General features: G+C 38.5%; 1 protein-coding gene across 1 annotated transcript in view; it reads right to left on the reverse strand.

Moving 5' to 3' along the window:
- Positions 1–12,214, reverse strand: part of lrriq1 (leucine-rich repeats and IQ motif containing 1) — a 58,045-nt gene extending 45,831 nt beyond the window's left edge. The window contains exons 1-13 of the mRNA XM_088339343.1: positions 12,095–12,214; positions 10,441–10,537; positions 10,228–10,313; positions 9,831–9,927; positions 9,668–9,756; positions 9,532–9,606; positions 6,524–9,427; positions 6,304–6,456; positions 6,093–6,243; positions 5,011–5,204; positions 3,419–3,546; positions 318–391; positions 153–246 (exon numbers count right to left, since the gene is read on the reverse strand). Coding sequence (XP_088195469.1) covers positions 153–246; positions 318–391; positions 3,419–3,546; positions 5,011–5,204; positions 6,093–6,243; positions 6,304–6,456; positions 6,524–9,427; positions 9,532–9,606; positions 9,668–9,756; positions 9,831–9,927; positions 10,228–10,313; positions 10,441–10,537; positions 12,095–12,163 — 4,211 coding nt within the window. The 5' untranslated portion in view covers positions 12,164–12,214. The remainder of the gene's footprint in view (positions 1–152; positions 247–317; positions 392–3,418; positions 3,547–5,010; positions 5,205–6,092; positions 6,244–6,303; positions 6,457–6,523; positions 9,428–9,531; positions 9,607–9,667; positions 9,757–9,830; positions 9,928–10,227; positions 10,314–10,440; positions 10,538–12,094) is intronic.
- Positions 12,215–14,743: the final 2,529 nt, after the last annotated feature.

Below are 14,743 nucleotides of genomic sequence, written 5' to 3' on the forward strand. Positions count from 1 at the left end.
ACGCAGTTCCACCGACAAGCTGCAGACTTCCTGTCAAAACGTCGCTCGATACTTTATTGATCCCAAAGGGAAATGCCGGGAAAATTCAGGAATGTGCCGCTTTGACAAATCAGGTGATTTTTCACGCGAGTGAGAAATAACCGACTTCTCACCTCCAGCGGCTCTCCCGTTGGAGAGGATTACCAGCGACGTGAACCTCAGCCAAGGAACAGCATCCTTCTAGGCTCTGGCACACGTTCTGGACATCTAAGAGACATGTTTTCTTATTTGACAGTTTGACATTCATTTATACATTTGCACATTTTACTGTTGATTACCTGACAGACAGTTGAAATGCAGGTCTAAAGTAGCTAGCGATACAGCAGCAGACATGTCAGGCAGGTGAGTGAGCCTTGAACACACAAAGATACATCCGTATCGCTGTCATGTGAAAAAAATGGTAAATGGTTTATTTAAGAGTCATTGAACGAGTAATTGTGTAAATATTAGCCTGTTTATCCTTGCTACATGTTTTTTCCTGATGTCTAATCCAGATGTAAACAATGTTTACTACATTTTTTGAATGAAAATGAGGACAATTTTGATTTCATGTTTAAAAAAAAAAGAAAATCTGTTATTCATATTTTGCGGGATAATATTGTTTTTTTCATCCACCCGAAAAAGAAAGAAATCTCTGAGATACTTACTACTTTTTTTCTACACGACAGCTACGTTATATAGAATTTCACTATATGCTTTAATTCATTGGGTTCCAAACAGTGGTCTAAGGCAGTGCCAGGGCATGTTTTTAACATTGGAAAAATTTAGCGACACACCACTAACCAAAATGGTTATGAAATGACACTTAACAGTATGTTAAATTACAATATAATTTATAATACCCCCAGTGTTTACAGCACGGACACTTGATAATGACATAATATTTGCAGAAAATGATTCATAAATGTTTTAGTAAATTCTAACTTTTAAAAAGTGACATTGGATAATTTCCCACGGCACACCTGACGATCTCTCACAGCACACTAGTGTGTCACGGCACAGTGGTTGAAAATTACTGGTTGTAAGGGCCATTTTTTGGCCTGCGGACCATATTTTAGCCAGCACCAGCTATAGCTGCTGTTACATAAGAAACACTAGCGTCCATTCTCTGTCATTGGTTTTATTCTATTTTTTTGCAATCATGGACTGTTTACATTGCTAGTGCCTGAAATAATGTCTGCCCGGACACCCGGGGCGTGCATCTTTTATGTCGGGCGTACAACTTACAAAACATCTCCGCCCAGGTGGCCGACAACTTTTTCAAGAAAAATAAAAATAAAAAAAAAACGTTTTTTTTTTTTTTTTTTGGGGGGGGGGGGGGGGGGGAGTAAAACGTTGTATTCCGATTTCCAAATCTTCGTTCGTTTTGGAAATTTTGAAATTTTGGTTCATTTGGCAACTTGCATACTCGGCAGCCAATCAGAACCCTGTATCGAATAACTTCGTGCTTCCTGACTTTCCAGAGCGCTATAATGTCGCGCATTTTCATATGATTTTCCAAAGTAGACGCACAGGCAACACAAGTAAAATGGTTAAGTGGTTAGGAATCAAGCCAAAACCTCAGCCCCAGAAGAGATATTCAAAAGAACATGAATGAATATAAGTAAATACAGGTACATGCTGATGGCAGATGGAATACAGCGATGTCATATAAATGCAATGAATGTTATAAGTGGATTTATAATAAACTTAATTTTAAAGTGTTGTTTTGTTATACATTCTGATTAGCAATCCTTAAGAATTTGTAACAATGGGTTTTTTTGCGATTAGTCGTCTTATTGTGTTTCAAATTGTGAAAAATGGGGCAGGCAACTTTATGGCTGGGCAGGCAACTTTTCCGAGTTGTCTGCCCATGGTGTCCGCTAACTTTTTGTCATGAGTTTCAGACACTGGTTTTATTAAGGTCACAACTTTTTGAAATACGCATATAGAATTGGGTGCGATCTTTAAAGTAACAACCTTTTTTCATAAAGCTGAAAAAATAATGCTGCAGTAAAACATGGACAATTCATCACATCCACTACACAGCATTATATCCAGACAGAAGAGCAGCTTCAGCGGCAGACTGCTGTCACTGTCTTGTACCACGGACAGACTGAAGAGATCTTTTCTTCCTCATGCCATGAGGCTCTTTAATTCCACCCAGCGGAGTAAAGGCCCACATTAAACCACACCCCCTACATTGCATATTACCGTACTTTTATTGCAGTGTGTATTTTATGTAGCACTACCAGTATTTAAATACTCTATACAACATGCTACAGTGGGTATTAGCACGTCACATTGGGTATTTGTATATTGTATTCCTTTTGTTTTATTATTGTATTGTTCTCAGCGAAGGGATGCTGCTGGAAATGTTAATTTCCCTGCGGGGATGAATAAAGTATTTATCTATCTATCTATCTATCTAATGTTTTTCTTGCCTTATTTGACTCTGAGAGATTCCAAATATTAGAAATACCTCTCATATGAGGCATTTTACAAAAAAATGTACAAATTGAAAAACATTTGAGGTGCTCTAAAGAAATTTCAACCTTTTTGAATAAATGCAGGTAAAGAAAAAAAAAGAAAAGAAGAACAAAAGAAAAAGAAGAGAACAATAGTGAAAAAAGAAAATATCAGAAAATAGAAAAAAAAGTAAATAGAATAAATAAATGGATTGACAGATATAGAGAAGAACGGACAACCAGATTTTACATTATTCCTATTGAACCACATTGCACCCTGTTTGTGAATATTTGTATACTTTACAGTACTCCCTTGTTGTCTACGGGGGTTGTGTTCCAAAAACATGCCGTGATAGTCAAAACTCACGAAGTAGAAACCTTTATTTTTTTATTCAATTATAAATTATTTTATCAATTACCCAAGAACAAACCCAGTTTACAGGTTCAAGTATTTGCTGAACAAATAAAATTCCTCTATACAATTTATTTTTCCTTTTACAAAAACTATAATTAAAATTATAATTCAAAATAATCCTGATGTTTTATTGCACAACTGTATGGATTAAGGACCCGAACCACTTTTCTTTCAAAATACTTTGCCGCCATCAGGTAGCTGTATGGAAAACAGCATTTACCTTCTTGTTTTGTCCTACAGAAACCATATATATTTTTTCTATTATCAAAATTATTTAAAAAGCGCCAGAGAGCCATTAAGGAGCTCCAAAGACCCGTATATGACTCCGGAGCAAGTTTAGCAGGTGGAGGGGTCCAACTTTGTTGGCGATAGAAAGCATCTTCTTCCTATTAGCCAATCAAAATGCAGAACACAATGCACGATGAAAATCCGTAGCAAAACCGCAATACATAAACCGCAACACATCAAGGGATTACTGTATTGTTGTTTACTACACTTAATCACAGTTTTATTTTACCTATTTCGCGCTAATGTGAGCGTTTGCAAGTGCGGCAGCCACGAGTCAGGGAGATGGTGCAGGGAAGCCAGGCTGTTGTCGTCCAAGCGCAGCTCCCTGAGTAGGACATGGTCGTGCAAAGTGGGCGGCTGCAGTGGAGGAACATAACCCGGTTGTCACTTAACCACAAGCCGGCTGAGGGGGGTTACAAAAATGTTAGCGTGCTCCATCCATCAATGTCAGACGCTCCAGACGGGCAGAACAGTGTGGTTTCATTTAGTAATTACTACACTTGTATGTGTTCTTCTGGACTGAGACTTGTTAATTGCACTTTATTGACGACTTGCTGGTTAAACATGGGCTCAATTCTATTACATTGCTTCATTATAGTCAAATAATGAATTTCAACATTTGATGATGCACCCCCAACATGGGCAGGCCTACAACTGCTACCTTCTGAATATTTTCTATCGCTCCTAATATCCTTAAAAGTGGTGTCCGGAACTACAAAATATTCTACTTGCTGATGCCATGTTCTGGCTGAACTCATCATTGCTGTCTCTGTCAAGTTGCTTGTATAGTGCAGGCATGTACAGGTCTCTCTTAGACGCGCTCGGCTAAACTCTTATTTATTCACCTTTTTGGGGATTTGGGTTGGCATTTGGACTGTATTTGGAAAATTCCTTTTTTTTTACTTTGACCATTTTCATCCAAGAAAATAAACCTTGAACACGCGTAGGAAATCACTCTGCCACCCCCAATCCACCTCACATCCCTGACTCCTTTTTCTTTAACCTAATGCACACCAGGGCTGGATCACAATTGATAAAAGTAACATGAAAGCAAATAGGCGCAAACAAATATATAAAGGATCTTTGAACATTAAGGTTATGTACATGTCTCCTGTATTATTATTAATATATACAATGAGCTGTTTCATTAAACTGCTAAGTATAATAATAGCAATTTTTATTAACTAAATTAAAAAATCTTGACGATGATGATGCGATGCTTTTTAAATTATTATTTCTAAAAACGAATCATATTTTTTTTCAGGAAAAAAAATAAACATGTTTTTATTTTTATGAATTTTTAAGTATTAACGTGTACTTTTTTATTATATATCTTTTAACTTCACGTCAAAGTGGATCTTTTCTGTAGGAACTTCCTTAAAAAGCAGTTAATAAGCTACTTTGCATGTTTTTTTTTCTCTTTTGGTATTGTGTAAAAATACCATTATTTTACATGTCTTTTTTAAAAGTTAAAAACTGCAATTTCCTGACATTTTTAATCATCTTTATTTTATGTGTATATATTTTATTTTGTTTATTTTGCATCTTGTGAAATATTTAGATTTGCAAATTGTCACATAATAACATGATTGCATGATTGTAATTTTTAGGACTTTCAAGAAAAAAATGCTGATTTAGAGAGAACATTTGCCAATGTTAAATCATTGATTTAGGCAAGAATTCTGTTTGTTTTGTTATTTGCAATATAATTGTTGACTGATTTGTGCAGCTTTCTATGGAAATCTGATTTTGGCAAAATTATTGTTTCAACCAAAATCTGAGTAAGCCATTTGTCTTATTTGAGTTAGGGTTCAACAAAACCTCAGTGAGGCTGTTTCCAGTCAGATCGAGCGTCCGCAGAAGAACGTTGCTCTCGAGGCCCTCCACGCTGCCCAGGTGGTTGTGGGAGCAGTCGAGGTGCAGCAAGGTACAGATGTCCCTCAGCCCTTTTGTGCTCACCAGTTGGTTGTGGTCCAGAGATAAGCGGTGAAGTCGACTCAAAGACCCTAAACCAGCTAGAAGTGAGAAAGGGACCCCAGTTATCATTTTTGTAAAAATAAGGGGAAATTATGCTTGTTTTTAATGGGAACCGGAACCACCATGTATTGTAAAATTTAATCTTTACTAAGAGTTGCAGTGATGAAAAATAACAATACTTTGAAAACATGCTTTTAAAAGAAAACACAGTTCTTCTCAAGTGGTTCTTAATAATTAAAATTGCTGTTAGTATAATTTGCAAAAGCTCTTGGAGTTTTTTTCTCCTTGTTTTTTGGGGACGTCGTAGAATAGAGGTCGCCAAGCTATTTGAACCTGAGAGCTACCTTTTTTTTACTGATTAGAATGAGGGGCTACTAGTTTGATAAGCCTTTATCATGTTATTACTATGTTGTTATTAAGTTATTACCCTGTTGTAATTGTTCAAAGCAGGTTTAACATTTGTTTTTTTTTAATTGTATTACTATGTTGTTACTATGTTGTTACTAAGTTATTATTATGTCATGACAAAGTTTGTGGCTAAAATAGATTTAAAATAGGTTCTGTTGAACACAAAAACATTTACCTTGTATAAAGGCATCAAATAAATTACAAATACATGTATAAAGTATAGGCTATTTTCCAATAATTTGGTAAGAATTGATGATGTATTTAAAGACGCTGATCTGTTAAATAATTCCCAATGTCTAATGGAAATAAGATTTCCCTTTTATTGGAGGATGAAATTATCTGAAATGAATACTCAAGCGGAGTGTTTGATGTTGGGCTCGTCTTCTGTACTAGAGAGCAGAGCATAAGCATTATAATGCTGCTCCCTAGTGGAGAATATTAAATATGGCTAACTAGCGCCTAAGCCACACAATAGAAATTACAACGTAAAAGTTTTTTTCATTTTTATATGCCTTTACCAATGCGTGTTATGTTGTTGTAGGAAAGTTCTAGTACATCTAGATTCATTGCTCCACTCAGGCCATGAATGGATGTCAATTTGTTGCGGCTCATTTTAAGAACTCTCAGGCAAGCCATGTTTTCGCAGTCCATCCATGAGATGTCGTTGTCCTGCAACCAAAAAGTATATATTTTCGTGACAAAATGGACAACAATTAAAGATGTACTCACCTGCACGTCAATATAGCACAGCTGTTCTAACTTGCTAATCCCGTCCAAGATTTTTAATCCGCATCTTCTCAGCGTGAGGGATTGGAGTTGAGGACATTGCGCCAGTGTGGACAAATTGCAGCCTGACAAGTCCTCCAGAACCAAGATGGTTACCTGAAACAAAATAAGAGAATCATTTCAGTTTTTTTGAAGTTGGTAGACCAGGATTTCTGTGGTTCACCTCCTGCAGGACGGCCCTGCCTGTAGCCTGTAGCAACTTGTCGGGACAAAGCGGAGGAAAGTCACTGTTCTGTGCACAGCTTCTGCTCTTTCTCCTGGACCCAACAGAACTTTCTTGGATGCTCCTATTCTGCAATTCTGACCACGGGGTACGTTCTTTCATCCAAGAAAGCCTCCTTTGAACCAGTACTTGGGAGAGGCCGCTTTGGCATGAGGGTTTTTGATGAACGTTATCATAGATGTTCGCCTGGATGCTCTCATCGTTGTTGTCATGGATATTTGTATTGATATTTTCAAGAATGTTCTCGTGTGTCTTCGGTTGGATGCTCTTACTGACATTCTGTTGGAAATTCCCGTGAAGGTTCTCATGGCTATTATCATGGATGTTTGGATTGATGTTCTTGGAATTGTCCTGATGGATATTTGGTCGAATGCTCGCCCTGAGTTTCGGGTGGACATTTTCCTGAAAGTTCTCATGAATGGTCTCGTTGTTCTCCTGGTTGTTATCATGAATGTTTGTATTGATGCTCTCATGAATTTTCTCCTGGGTCTTCTGTTGGATGATCTCGCTAAATTTCTGATGTATTTTATCCTGAATGTTCTCATAGTTGTTTCCCTGGTTGTTGTCATTGATGTTTGGATCGATATTTTCATGAATGTTTTCACGGATCTTGGGTTGGATGTGTCCACTGATTTTCTGATAAATCTCCAAAACATTCTCACTGACCTTCAGTTGATTATTCTCTCTCACATTCTGATGGACGTTTTTGTGAAGGTTCTCATGGCCATTTTGAAGGATCTTTTGATGGATGTTCTCATGGATCTGCCGTTGGATGTTTTCAGCGACAATCTGAGGGACGTTCTCTTGAATGTTTTGAGAGCTCCTATTGTCGATGTTAGCATGGATCTTTGACTGGTTGTCATGAATGCTTTTAAGAAAATTAACTTGGATGTTTTCATTCTTATGAACGTTCTCCTGAAGGTTTTTCCGGGGGTTTTGAAGAATTTTATGATGTATGTTCTCATGGATCTTTTGTTGGATGATCTTACTGACATTCTGTTGGATGTTCTCCTGAAGGTTCTCATTAATATTTTGAAGGGTTTTGTGAGGTACATCCTTATTATTGGTCTCATACTTGTTCTTGTGGATGTTTTGATGGACGCTTGCTTCAATATTCTCACGGGTTATATTCTTTTTTGTTTCAGTTCTGCAGATTATTTTCAATTCTCCTCTTTTTTCGTCTTCAAAGTCGTTCTCATTTGTCTTCAGAAGTTCTTCATTCTTTACATCTTCCTGAGTCCCCTTGTCTCTCTTTTGCTTATATGTTCTCTCTTTTTCTTCCCTGTTTGAAGTCAGGTCATCATTCCACTGCTTCATACTTTGCTGCTCCCTTTCCTCCTTCTCCAGTATCTGATTTTCTTCAGACATTTTACTACTTTCCTTTTTCTCTACTTTAGTCCATTTCTTCGTGTCTTTGTCACAGTTGGTTGTATTGTCTTCATCAAGGCTTTTATTGTGCCATTCCTCACTCCTCTCTCCTCCCTCATTTTCCTTAGTCTTTCCCACATCCTCGAAGGCCTGCTCGATCTCTCCTACCTTTGATCTTTCAACTTTCACGTTTTCCCCACTTGTGGTTGTATTTGCCTTTTCTGCTTTAATTTTCCTGTTCACCTTACTGCACCTGTCTTCCACGTTTACATTCATCCCTTCTCCCTCTTTTTTTCTCTTGTCGCCTTCACTTTCCGAGTTCCTCATTACCCCATCCATCATCTCCTTGTTCTGAATGATCTTAACCTCTATATTTTTTATCATCTCTTCATGTTCCTGTATCCTATTACTCTCCTCTTTCGTCCTGTCACCATTTTTGTCCAGCTTTTTTGTCACTTTGTTTGATATGCTCTTTTCAACATCGTCCTGATTTTTATTAGATTCAAGCTTTTTCTTACAGTTTACATGTTCTTCCTTTTGTGTACAGCACTTTTTTCCCGCCTCCAGTTTCATTAATGTTTCTTCTTCCTTTGTTCTTAAGGCCAGCCGATTCCTCTTTTCGTCTTCAGTCGTCTGGTCACTCGTGTTTCTTTTTTCCTGGTTGTCTGTTCCTTCACTGTATATCTTTTTCCTCCTGCTCCAATCTTGATCTTCCATTCTCAACCTCTGTTCCTCCACGTCCTCAAATTTTTCATTAACTTCTTTGTTGTTCCTCACCTTTTGTTCCCTTTTAATCAAGTCTTCTTCTGTATGTATCATTTTTGCTTCCTTTGTTTTTTCATCACTGTGTTTTATGTCCGTCCTCATTCTTTCTACTTCCGTTTTCCTCATCCAGACTTTGTCTTCCTCAATGATATTATCATTTTCCTTCTCTTCTTTCTCTGCAAGACTTGAGTTGTTCTCATCATATTTGCTCATCATTTTCTCCTTCTGTTCCCTGTCCGATTTTTTACACCCGTTGTTCTCCTCTTGTTTTATCCTCTGCTTTATAATTTCTTTGTGTCTCTCTTCTTGTTCCCTTTTATTTCTCTTTTCCTCTGTGTCTGTTTGTGTCCTCTGAGCTTGAACATGCTCCTTTTCTATGCTTTCTCCTTCATTTTGTATCTTCATTATTGCCTTATCATCTTCCTCCTTGTTCCGACTTAATTTCACTACCTCTTCAAGTTTACTTTCTGTTTCTTTCCTCCTCTTGTTGTCTTTTGCTATCTTAATTTCTTGCTCTATTTGCATTATCTTCTTTTTGTCCTTTTCCTCCTCATCCTTCAGTTTCACCTTTAACCTTTCCTGTTCTTGTTCCCGCTTCCTCTTATTCTCATCTTTTATCTCTTTGTTCTTCCTTTCTTCCAGGACCCTCTGTTCCTCCTTACTCCGTAACACCTCCTCCCCCACTTGTCTCCTCATGGCCTTGACTAAATCCTGTTTGAACAAAGTATTAGTATTATAAAATCATACCAAATTTGATAACAGTTCGCATCATGGTTTCAATTGTTTACTTCCTGGGTTTTCTTTACAAGACTAACCTGCTGAATCTGGAACTCACGCTCAAGTTTTTCCTTTGCCTTTAACTCCATCGTATCCGCCTGTTCCTGACGCAACTGCAGAGCCGAAACACACAACATTGCCACCGGTAAACCTCTGAGACTTTCCCAAACTCACCTTTTTCACTTCCATAAATCTCTGCAGCTCTTCCTTAAACTGTTGCTCCCCTCGCTCAATTTCCAGCTGTAGTTCAGTCACACTTGAAACTTGGTGAACAAAAGAAACCACAGTAGTATTATGGCGCCGTCTTGTGATCATTAACATTTCTGCAGTATTATACCATGGTTGGCCAACGGTATAATTGACAACTCTTTTTCATTCGGAGAACTGCCAGTGGGGGCGCTGCTGTCTTCATTTTCTTCATCAAATAAGTCTTCCTGCATCAGACATTTTTGTTCATGTGATAATGTCAGCGAAATGATTTGGCAATGTGCATAAGACATCTAGAAAGGCCAAATTGCATACTAAGTGATGTAAGAGGAGGGTAAAGTAAAATACATACCTTGGTTGGATAAATATTGTAATACAAAAACCTTTCTCTTTGCATGGATAATGACATCATGAGGTTAGAGGTAATTGTACAGATACAACTACAAGTAGAAGATACTCTTTTATAAAAATGTTTTAAGCAATTTAAAGTGTACAGTGCACAACATTATGTAAGCAAATAAACCTACCATCTCACATTTCATTTTCTTGTCCGTGTCAATCTTGTCAGAATTTTCCCTCATTGGTTCTTCATTGTGTTCTGAGGCAGTCAGATCTGAAATCACACAAATACGCAATGCAAAGGGAGATAACAAAGCTTAGAAAATGGTTAAAGTTTCCCTTTTTTCTTGCCATGAAATATATCAGTTTTGTATTTTATTAAATTCTGTTAGGGATCATACGTTCGAGGTCTTCCAAGATGAGCGTCTCACAAGCTGCCGCTCGCAATCTGGAGGCCTCACAGTAGCTGAGCAGCGATGCTGGGATCTCATCGTAGGCCTGAAGTACCAAAATTTAAGTAAAGATAATGAAAGATCATCAAGTGTGTTGTTTTGCACCATCCGAGTTAATTAGTTAATTTCATTTTCTCCTTCTTTCTTCATTTATATACAATTTTTTGTATATATCCTTCCATCTTACTCTCATTCATTTCATCCCTATTTATAATCGTTACTTTTCTACTTCTTTCTGCCTTTTCGCGTTTCCTTCTTCCCATATCTCCCCATTATATCTTCTTTTAACATTCATGTTTGGAATGGAAATTGAAGGAAATCAAACTCTGGATCAGAAGGAAAAGCAGACAAAATACCCTTACAGAAAGTCATTAACACAACCCAGAAAACTATCGACTGCTCTCTGCGCAGCCCGGCTGGACGTTGCTGGTAGAGCTGACAACATTTTTAAGGACTACTCTTATCCCAGCTACCACCGTTTTGACCTGCTGCCCTCACAGATGGTTCAGGTCCCTTCAAACGAGGACTAACAGATTCAGAGTTTTTTTCACAATGGCTATCACTGCCCAAAACAAGCACACAAAATTGTGAAAACATATATTGCCCTATGTGTACTGTAAGTTATCGTCTTATCTTATTCTAGTCTTATTTTTAAACAATATCGCTGGTAAATGTCATTAAACTATTTGACAGAACACGTAGAACGTAAATTATCTATCCTGATATTCTTTTTTTTAAATGTCTTTTTTTCTTAAAGTCTTGCCGGCATGGTGGGTGATTGTTTATCTGCCTCACACTTCAGATGTTTCGAGTTAAAATCCAGCTACCAGCCTACCTTTGTGGGGTTTACATGTTCTCCCTGTGTCTGAGTGTGTTTTCTCCTAGCACTCCTGTTCCTTCCCAAAAATCGCACAATGGGCGGCATCAGGAGGTAGAACGCTCATCTTGGGGTCAAGACCTCGTAGATTCGATTCCCGGCTCCTCCATGTTATTGGGTAAGACACTGAATAGATAGCAGGTAGTTCCCTTGCATGGTTGACGCTGCTATCGGTTAGTTAGTGTGTAAAAGGGAAAAGTGTGAAGCACATTGTAAAGTGCTTAGGGAGGTCTTCATTGACTTGAAAAGCGCTATATAAATGCAGACCATTTACATAAAAACAAGCACGTCAATTAAAATGTAAACATTTCCCCTAGGCATGAATGTGTGAGTGGAGGGTTGTTTGTATCTGTGTGCTATGTGATTGGCTGGCAATCAGTCCAGAGGTTCCCCTGCCCACTGCAAAAAGTTAGCTGGGATGGACTCCAGCACCCCCACGACCCTATTGGGGATAAGCGGCAGAAAGAAAAATGAAGGAATATAGTATTTTATGTGCATGTTTAGAGTCACGTCGATTCTCAGGCCCCTTATCCCATGCTTACAATAAAACCAAATCCGTCCCTTTTTTAAATAAAATCCCAGTTAATCTTTTTTCCCTTTAAACATCCCTTACATTCTTTCCTCCACCTTGCTAATCCCCCAAACTCCAACTAACCAGTTTACAGTTAGTAACTTGGTTTTCAGACAAGTCAATAAAACACATTTGTAAACATTTTCAACGCCAACCTCCTCTTGATACTCTTCATCGACGTCTTCTTCTTCCGTGTCAGAACAAGAGAGGAGCACTTCTGACATCTTGATGCGGATTGTCGACCCTTTTTTTCATGCGACAAGCGCTCGTTCGGTTCTCATAAATAAAACCAAAGTTGTGTCTCACGTTTTAAATATAAACTTTTAATTGTCACCTGTGCCATTTCGTCATGTTAAATGACATTTGGCGCGAGTTTTAAGATCCGTTAAACAAACATTTGCCTTGACATCGACGAGTTACTGTTACCATGGAAACCGTAGCGGCTAAGGAACCCTACAATGGACAATTTACTCTGAACGCAATTTAATTTCCAATTTGTTGTTTGTATTAAATGTCCCTAAAAAGTAAGCAAAATACAATCCATTTTGCTTGCTTGTATTCAACCCGTACACAATTTACCTAATAATTTCATTCATAATTTTTTTAAATAAACAAAACATAAAGGCGCTGACATGTGGTTACACTTTTCATGATTAAAAGTGGGGAGGGAGGGGGGTGGATTATTAAGAGTTTGTCATATTTTTACTCATTGATGTTGCCAATGTCTCTTCACTATTTTCCATTGCACTATATTTATGATGCATGTGGAATTCAGGCCAGTCTCCGAGCACTAGCTTACAAATACAGTACTGCATATCTATACAAGTATTCTTTTTTAATCTGAACTTTTTTTCCTTTGCAAGTCTTTTACTTGGTTATCCTGGTGTGTCACGTCTAATTTCGTTGTGAAAAATGTTAACTACATTATTTTAATGAACATTCTAATTTCAAAGATTTAAATGAGACTTTTTCCAATGAATAGGGTTCTAGGGTAAATTACAGTCGAAAATTAATTGAAATATTTACAAATCCACATAGTACCGTCGTGCAAGTCAGAACAATTAAAATGTATGCCACTAGATGGCAGCCGGTAACCTGTGCACACGTTCTGTTTGTTAGAATGCCATGACAATTTTATTTTGTAAATTTCGGCCTTGGCTTGGTGCAATAAATGTTGTAGGATATTAAATGATAGAGAAGTCATAGGCAACAAGTGGGAAATGTATAACCAAATGAGATCTGTCAAACCTACCGTTTCTTTCTAAAGTACTTGAAAAAGTTGGGCCACAGCGGCTGAGTGATTTTATCTCATCTTATCAGCTGCACCGCTTATCCTCAGTAGGGTCGCGGGGATGCTGGAGCCCGTCCCAGCAATCATCGGGCAGTGGGCAGGGGACACCCTGGACTGGTTGCCAGCCAATCGCAGGGCACAGGGGGACAGACAACTCACTCGCTCAGTCACTCCGAGGGACAATTTGGACCGGCCAATTCACCTGAAATGCATGTTTTTGGAATGTGGGAGGAAACCCTAGTGCCCGGAGGAAACCCACGCAAGCATGGGGAGAACATACAAGCTCCGCACAGTAAGGCCGGGAGCTGGATTTGAACCCACCTAAGTGATTTTATATCTGAGAATAATATTTTTGAATCTATGTAATCAGGATTCAGGGCTAATTACTCCACTGACACAGCCCTTGTTAAGGTAACCAATGATCTTCTACTGGCGCTTCATCACTGTTGCTGCTGCTGGACCTTAGTGCTGCCTTTGTTACTTTGGACCCTAGTATCTCACTAGATCGGCTGGAAAAATGGATGGGTCTCTCAGGGTCCGTCCTTTCATTGTTCAGATTGTACCTCTCAGATCTGATGCTTTGTGTTAAATATGGCGAAATTACATCTTAGCCTTATAGTGTTACCTGTGGCGTTCAGTACTTGGGCCCCTTCTTTTCAGTATTACATGCTTCCATTACGTGATATAATTTAGTGTAATATCAGTTTCCATTGCTAAGATGACACTCAACTGTATCTTCCGGTGGAATGGAGGAATCTGCCTCACTAAACTGTGGAAATTTGGAGGCCTGCCTCACTGAGATAAAATAATGGCTGTCACTCAACTTCTTGCGCCTTAACTCTGAAAGACCGAAATGTTAGTTATTGGTCCATCTAAATGCCGTGACTTGTTCTAAAAAACTGCTCTGAACATTGACAAATGTAATATCACCCAGAGTGACTCGGTCAAAAATGTAGGTGTCATATTTGACCTCGATCTGCCCTTTAAAACACACGTTAAGAATCTTACTAGAACAGCTTTTTTTACATCTTCGCAACATTGCTAAAATTCGCCCTATGCTGTCTCAGTCGGAGCGGAGATTATAATTCATGCTTTGGTTACCTCCCGTCTCGATTACTGTAATGCACTAATCTCCGGTCTCCCGAAGTCCAAAATCAAGAGCCTTCAGCTGGTACAAAACGCTCCAGCGAGGCTTTTAACTAAGACAAGAAAATTTGATCACATTACCCCCATTTTAGCTAACCTGCATTGGCTCCCTGTTAGCTAAAGATGTGATTTTAAGGTTCTGTTGGTAGTATACAAAATCGTGCGTGGACTTGCTCCATCATGTCTCTTAGGTTTAATTTCCCCCTATGTTCCGGTCCGGTGCCTTCGCTCTGAAAATGCTGGTCTCTTATTGATCCCAAGAGCCAAGAAGAAATCCGCAGGTTCTAGAACGTTCTCCATTTAGGCCCTGGTTCTGTGCAATGCTCTGCCCTCTGAGATTCGATCTGCAACCTCAGTAGAACTGTTT

This window comes from Urocampus carinirostris, chromosome 7 (assembly GCF_059441175.1).
Source record: "Urocampus carinirostris isolate Australia breed hairy pipefish chromosome 7, RoL_Ucar_1.0, whole genome shotgun sequence".
In the NCBI taxonomy this organism is placed as follows: domain Eukaryota; kingdom Metazoa; phylum Chordata; class Actinopteri; order Syngnathiformes; family Syngnathidae; genus Urocampus; species Urocampus carinirostris.